The sequence below is a fragment of the Sceloporus undulatus genome, chromosome 4, assembly GCF_019175285.1.
Source record: "Sceloporus undulatus isolate JIND9_A2432 ecotype Alabama chromosome 4, SceUnd_v1.1, whole genome shotgun sequence".
NCBI lineage: Eukaryota > Metazoa > Chordata > Lepidosauria > Squamata > Phrynosomatidae > Sceloporus > Sceloporus undulatus.
In genome coordinates, this window is record NC_056525.1 from 767,913 (window position 1) to 775,625 (window position 7,713).

General features: G+C 51.2%; 1 protein-coding gene across 1 annotated transcript in view; it reads right to left on the reverse strand.

Moving 5' to 3' along the window:
* Positions 1-344: 344 nt before the first annotated feature.
* The window catches only part of MMP9 (matrix metallopeptidase 9), a 41,209-nt gene continuing 33,840 nt past the window's right edge, over positions 345-7,713 (reverse strand). Inside the window, exons 4-8 of the mRNA XM_042462300.1 lie at positions 6,239-6,461; positions 4,681-4,820; positions 2,800-2,950; positions 1,147-1,250; positions 345-926 (exon numbers count right to left, since the gene is read on the reverse strand). Of these exons, the coding sequence (XP_042318234.1) occupies positions 817-926; positions 1,147-1,250; positions 2,800-2,950; positions 4,681-4,820; positions 6,239-6,461 (728 nt within the window). The 3' untranslated portion in view covers positions 345-816. The remainder of the gene's footprint in view (positions 927-1,146; positions 1,251-2,799; positions 2,951-4,680; positions 4,821-6,238; positions 6,462-7,713) is intronic.

Sequence of the window (7,713 nt, forward strand, 5' to 3'; positions counted from 1 at the left end):
AGATTTGTTGAAAGGAGGCTTGCCACCATTGCCTTCCTCTGAGGATGAGAGAATGGGAAAATGGGTTTCCACGGCTGAGTGAGGATTTGAACCCAGATCTCCTGCCTCCTCAGGCCTCTATACTTGCACCTGCTCCCAGTCAACTCTTGACTTATGACAACCCTCTTTGAGATTTTTCTCCAGAGAAGGTTTGCCATAGCCGCCTTCTGAGGCTGAGAGAGTGGGTCTTGCCTTTCACATCTAAGTGGAGATTTGAACTCAGGTCCAGCCTAACAATCAAAGCACTGCACCACACTGGCTCTCAAAGCTACACAATGCAACACAATGACACAAGACGCTCCAAATAGGCCAGGACTTCCTTTTATTGCCGATGATGTGCGCAAGATGCAAGAGCTGACACATGAAACCAAGTGCAGAGAAGGTGGAGACACTGTTGGGAGTATGTTTGTGTGTGTTTGTGAAGGCTAACCTTCCTCTTCCTGGCAAGGGTCAGGGGCCCTTGCAAGCAGAAAGTCTCCCTAACCCAACCCAAGACCACACTGTCCACTCTGTGGCAGCAGTACGAACCCAGTGCAAACCAGCAAGGCTGTTGCAAGACTCCCAGTACAGGCCGGGCAAGTGTCCTGGCTGGAGAGTCCACTCCTTGCCCCAGTTGGGCTGGGGTCCAGCACTGTCCGTTGGTGGCCATTTCCAAGTGGCGGCCAAGCCAGGGCTAAAGCTGCAGCTGGACAACTGCCCTGGGGCCCCAGAGCCAGGGCAAAATGCTTCAAGGGGGAAAGGCGCTGGAGGGTCCCAGTGAGGTCCAGCGGAGGGGCCCTACTGCTCAGGACACTTCAGGATGCCGTACTTCAGGTAGCCCACCTTGTCCACTTGGTACTGTGGGGTCATCCGCCAACAGAAGGGGCCCCGGCAAAAGTGGTATTTCCCTGGAAGGAAAGAAGGGAGGGAGGCGCAGTGAGTTAGGGGGAACTTTTTGGTGGTAGCCCCTGAACTCAAATTCACTTCCTAGGGAACTGTGCATGCAGACCCTTCCATACTATTGCCCCTCCATCTTTTCAGAACTGAATGCTTCTAAAGAAAGGGTTTCTAAGAAAGGGCTGTACGCTTTTGGGAATCTGGAGCTATTTTACCTTTCTTGAGCCTTACCTTTGTAGAGGAAGATATTCTGGGAGTCCAGGGGGACTCCTGCGAAGAGGGAGTCCGTCCGGCGTGGATATCCCCGGTCCACCTGCTCCGCTTTGACGTCCAGCCTGAAGAAGGAAAGAAGGAAAAGCAAGGCCCTGAAGCCACCGCCAGCCAAACCTTCCTCCTCCTTTGGGTCACTTTCTGGGTTTCAGGGCTGGGAAGGAGGGTATTATTGGGCACTTCCCATTCTCTGGCCACTGGGGCCAGGAATGACCTTTTCCTCAGGGGGGGTCAAGGGTTGGTGGTCAGGGGTTGCCTTAGCCCTCCGGAGAATCCTAAGAGGGCCACACTCTTCTCCAATTAAAAATAATCCCCCCATGTTCCCAAATGCCCATGCGCCATGGGACAAGCCCATTAGTTTTGGCAAGCTCAGGACCTTTTCCCTTGCAGGAAATGGGACCAACAGTCACTTCCTTGATGGAAGAAGTCTCCTCCTGAGCCTAGAATTGCCCTCCTGCGTGTCTGTGTTTGCACCATCAAGTCCCCTGTTGACTCATGGCAACCCTTAGGCCCAGAATAAGCAGAGATTGTGTGCCTGTTCCTTCTTCTGAAACACAGTCTATGGCACCTGGGATTCAGTGGCCGTCTCCCATCCAAGTAGTGATCAGGGATGACCCTGCCTAGCTTTCAAGATCAGGTAGGAATCTGGTGCCTTTGGGGTATTTAGGCTCCCTGCTAGACTGCGTGTGTATGTGCCTTCAAGTCACCTGTCAACCTATGGTGACCCCATGCATTTCATAGGGTTTTCTTAGGGGGGGCTTTGGCCAGTTCCTTCCCATGAAATAGGGCCTGCAGCACCTGAGATTCCTTGGTGGTCTCCCATCTGACCTTGCTTAGCTTCCAAGATTGGGTGGCATCTAGTGTCTTTAGAGTACTTATGGTCCAAAATGTTGTGAAATTGGCCCAGCATCCCCTAGTAGGCAAAACAGGGCTTCTTATGTGCACTGTCTGCACTATCCCCACCACCATCCTTAGCATTCAAGGAGCATCAGGTCCAATGCCAATGGAGTGCTGCCTTGGTCCCTTTCCCCACATTCTGGGATTGGCCCAGAGACCACCCCTCACATCTCCGTTAGAGCTGCTCCAGCCTGAGTTGGAAGGAACGGTCATCTCCAGTTCAGTCCCAGTTAACCCTCTGCCTTCCCACTCTTTCAGCAGCTGTTCAAGTGTCCTGGTTTCTCTGCTCTCCTCTCGCTTTTCCCCTTCATTTTCAGTCCTTTGCTGCAAACAGAATTCAAACTGCAAAAAGTAGTTTGCGTTCAATTAACTGAGCAAAGACAGAGAAGGGAGGAGAGGTCTCAAGCAAAAGCAAAAGCAAATGCCTGCATCCTTTCCTAACTTGTCTGATCTTCTCCATTAGTAACTTTTGCCATATTGATCACAAAGTGATGCTGCTTTGCCAGGCATGTCCTCGTTTTCCCCCATGGACTTAGGGGGCATGCGTTCTTTCCAATGGCAATCTGGGTGGTTGTCCTGGGGAACCCCCTGCCCTCTCGCTGCCCTTCTTTCACCACCTTCCCTTATAGCCTCCAGGGATCCATGCAGCAAAGGGTTTGCCCAGGTAGCCTTTGGCTTTGCCCCCCACCCCCCCCCTCTGAGACCCCCAGTCGGTACCTCCAGAAGTGTTCCCCACTGAAGAGCAGGACTTTGCCGTTCTTCCGCTGAAGGGCCCCAACAATCTTCTGCACCTCTCTTCCGATGCCCAGCTTCTCGATGCTCCGGGGGCCCAGGACCCGTGTCCCTTGATACACCCAGAAGCGCTGGCCTATGGAAGGAAGGAAAAACAGGGGCTGCTGAACCCCAAGACTCTCCACTCGCCTGCCCAATGGCCCCCCCCAAAACACACCCAGCTGCCCCTTGGGTCGAGGTGCGTGTGGGCTTCACATCTGCCCTTCTAGAAGAGGGTTTGTGAGCAGGGCTGGAAGAGAGGACTCTGCAGGGAGAGCATTGGGCAAAGTTGCATCGGTTGCATCTTGCAAGGTTTTGAGCCACAGCAGACTCTTCCTCAAAGCTGAGGGTCAGCAGGGAAAGAGAAGGAAAAGGCAAGTCTCCAAATGAGGGCTTGTTTTAGGTTTCAGGAGGCAATGGAAGGCAACCTTGTTCACAATCAAGGAACGTACCTCATACGAATCCTGCCATTTGCATCAGCCCAACAGCCCTGCATAGCACAGGATTTTCACCCCAAATTCTGACAAGCCAAATAGGGTTTCCTTCAGCAGAGAAGAGAAACTGAAAGCCAATTAAAAAGGGCTCAGAGAGACAGTGCAGCATAGTGGTTTGAGCCATTGAATCCCTTCCACTCAGCCATGGAAACCCACTGGGTGACTCTGGGCAAGTCACACTCTCTCAGCCTCAGAGGGAGGCAAAGGCAAACACCTCTGAACAAATCTTGCCAAGAAAACCCCACAGTAGCTTTCCTTCGGGTTGCTATAATTTGGAAACAAAGGCACAAATACACTGGTGGTGCAGGGGTTAAATGCCTCTTCCTGCAGCCACAAGGTTGTGAGTTTGATTCCAAGCAGGGGCTCCAAGGGCCACTCAGCCTTGCATCCTTCTGTAGGTCACTAAAATGAGTCCCCAGATTGTTGGGGGCAGTTAGCTTACACTTTACAAACCGCATAGGGAGGGCTTAAGTGCACTGGTCAGTGGCATAGAAATGCACTTGCTATTGCTACTTGCTATACACAAAGTATACATGCCATGAGTTTATAGCGTCTCAGAACCCTCGACTTGGAAGGGGCCCCCAGAGTCCGCCACTGAGTCTGCAGTCCAAAGTCTGGCCCTCCAAGTGTTTTGGACTTCCTCTCCCAGAATTCCTGGCTGTTGGCCAAGGTAGCTGGGGCCTCTGGGAGCTTAAGGCCAAAGCAGAACCAAAGTTTGGGAAGCCCTGAGCTAGAGCATCCCCCTTTCCAGAGGTCCATTTCTCTGGCAATGGGTCCCGCTGCTGAACCACTCTCACTCTCAAGACGTTCCTTCCAATGTGCGATCGAAACCATGAATTGTTTGCCTACAACTGAAATGCCAGATGGGATGCTGGGAAGGTTCAAGGGCTTTCCTCTCCCTAACAAAGTGTCCCCCAATACCAGCCGCTGACCAGTTGCAGATCCCCGGAGGTCCAGGGCCATCCGTCCCTGAAGGGCTTCTGGGAAACTGGTCCAAAGCACACTGCAGCAGAAATAATACTCCAGTTTGAGACCACTTTAACTGCCCTGGCGCAATGCCAGGGAATCCTGGGAACTGTACCTTTGGGAGACATTGAGCCTTCTCTGTCGGAGAGCTCTGAGGCCACAACACATTGCAAATGCAAGGATTCCCTAGCACTGAGCCAGGGCAGTCAGAGCAGTCTCAAACTGGATTATGCTTTCTGCAGGAAGCATCCTTGCTCCTCCTCCATTTCTTGAGTACCAAAAGTGCCTGCAAATCTGAAATATTTTTCCCAGAAGGGAGCCATGGAGCCAAGAGGACGGAGAGAACAAGATGGTGGGAGGCACTCACCTGAGAAGAAGAAGACCTTCTTGGTCAGCCTGTCCTGGAAGGCGGCGTCGATGACCTTGGGGACCTCCGGCCACGTGTCCTGGATCCGCAGCGGACCCTCAATGGACTCGGATCCCGTTGCTAGCTTCCTCCAGTATTGCCTTGAATGGAAAGCGACAGAGAGGGATGAGGCCCTCCTTACATACACTGAAGTTCCATGGGAGGACAAAGTGGAGGACCTTCCTCTCAGCTCTTCCTCTCCACTTTAGCCTCACAACAACAACCTGGTGAGGTGGGACAGTGTGAGAAGGGGACTCAGGGAGACAGACCAGCCCAAACTCATCCAACTTTCCACTCTGGGGCTCTCCTTTAGCTGGAAGAACCAGAGCTGAAGCAGGGACGTAGCTAGGATTTTAGGAAGGGGAGGTTCCAGACTAAGTGCCACCATTATAAGGGGGCTTGGGTGTGGTGGCACAGCAGCACACATCATTCATTTTTCTAATGGAAAGGGGGGGTCCGGACCCCAAGAACCCCCCCCCCCCTTGGCTACATCCCTGGCTGAAGGCAGGGAAGGAGTCTGGTTTTCTCCATTCCTCAGACTCCTCTGAGATGCTCCGAACTCAGGTGGCATCTACACTGTAGAAATAAGGCAGTTTGACACCATTTTAACTACAGAATCCTGGGATTTGTAGTTTGGTGAGGGTCCGAAATGCTTTGGCAGAGAAGGCTAGAGAGACCTTTGCAAAACTACAAAGCCCAGGATTCCATAGGATGGAGCTACAGCACTTGAAGTGGTTTGAAACTGCATTATTTCTAATGTGTAGATGTCTAGTCTAAGGGACTATTCCAGTCTGTGTGAAGCAGGGAGAACAGGGATGTAATTGATTCTTGCCCATTTTCTCTTCCCCAATGACATCCCACTGAGAAAATGCATTGCAAGACTGTCCATTTTTAGGAAGTTATCGTATGTGGGGGGGAGTCATTTTTTGGGGGGGGGCTTTTTGAATAGACACACACACACACACTTCCCATAAAACACTATTTTGGGGGGGAAATGCACTGGTCATCTTTGCAAAAATGTTGCTTTTCTTTATGCAGCACCCATAGTTTGGGAAGAGGGAGTTGCACAGATGAATTCTTTGCAAAGAAGTCCTAAAGTGCACAAATATGCACACGCGCGCGCACACACACACACACACATGTATATAGAAAAATGCCACAAAAACGTTTGTAATCTCAACCAGGAGAGAGAGAAAAAATGCCCTTGGTCTTTGCTGGGGTTTGGTTCCAGGACCTAATGGGTATCCAAATCTGTGGCTGCTCAAGTCCCATTAGATACAATGGGTAGTAAAAGATATATAAAATGGCAAAATCAAAGTTTGCTTTTGGGAATTTTTTAAATACATATTTTCAAGCTGTGGATGGTTGAATCTGTGGATGCAGAACCCGTGGATATGGAGGTCGAAGTGTATTCCTTCCTCTGTGCATGCAAGAATGGAAGGAGCGGAGATGTATGCCGCCCGTGGCCAGGGCAGGAGGGATGATGGCACCCCAAATCCCCCCCAGCCCTTCTGCTCACCCGTCCTTGAAGAGGTAGAGCTCCTTCTTGATCTCAGCCACAGCGTCGAATCCGGGGACCTTGCAGGCATCCTCTGGACGGTCCACTGGGGTGGTCTCTGTCACGGAGGAGCCCTCTTCGTCCGTAGTGGACGCCTCATCCCACTCCGTGGGGTTTTGGTCAGGCACATCGGGGCTTTCAGTGGGGCGGCTGGGCACTGTGGGCTGTGGGCCTGACCCTTTCCCTGGGAAGGAGGACAACACACATTTGGTGAGAGGTCTGCAAATGTCTGGAGCAGAGGCACTGCAGGCGTCCTGGTGCCAGGATGATGGGCTCAGGGATGCTGAGCTGGGATGGGCCTCACAGTAGGACTGGGGAGAGGCAGATTCTTCCCAGTCCTCTTAATGGGACATACTGGGACAGAATGGAGTGGGGAGGAGAGGCAGCAGGGGCCGTGAATACAGGGGGCTGACTGTCATACAAGAAGGACATGCTCTGAGCAACTTGTACTTGATGCTTAATGTCTCCTGTTCAATTCCATCACTGGATGATGTGTGTGTTGACCATTGGTCCCAGGCTTTGGACCAGAGAAATGCCAGGGGTTATCCAGGACCCGACAGGCTTTGGCATCTGGGAAGTTCCTGGCCTGGCCATGTTGGTCCTCGCTGGTCCCCTTTATTACATTTTGGGACCAGTGAGGAGACTGAGGGGCACCATTGCTGTGGGGCGGCCCTGGCAGCACAGTGGTTAAGATGCCAGTCCTTCAGCCACAAGGTTGTGAGTTCGAACCCCGCAGGGCCCCAGGGTCCACTTAGCGTTCCCTCTTTTTGTAGGCTGGTAAGATGAGTACCTAGCTTGTTAGGGGCAATTGGTTTACATATTGTAATCCCTTTAGAGAATGCTGAGTTCACTATTAAACAGTATAGAAATGTAAATGCTACTTCTACTGGTGGGGGGTGGGGGGTCTGTTAGGTATTGCTCCCCAGAGATCGCCTGCCATGAATGGTTATATGCGATTGTGGATGCTGGGATTGCAAGTTCCATGTTGTTGGGCTTCATGCCTTGAGCCAGAGCTAAGAGAATGCAAGTGCAAATGGACTGATGGGATAACGTTAGGTGGATTAATGTAATCTATGGAAGCCTGGATAATTATAAGAGGAGTTGATGGGATTTATTTATTTATGTGTTTATTTACAGTATTTATACTGCACTCTTCAGCCATAAAGGCTCTCATCATATGATATGATGATAGTTATTAGCAGATCAATGTTAGAGGATATTGTATAGTTTTAATAATGGGATCAATGTGTGTTAAGTCAGTGTGACAATTGTCGCATCCATGGGAAAGGGGAATTGTTTGTGAATCAACCATTTAGGGTTATTAGTGTGATAGAGGGAGTTGGTTATAGTTGTGGACATCTGGACACTCAGGGAGTTGAGAGCAGGGGAAGCAGTCTGCGTGAAAGAATGTGATGTTTGGGATTTACAGTGCAAAC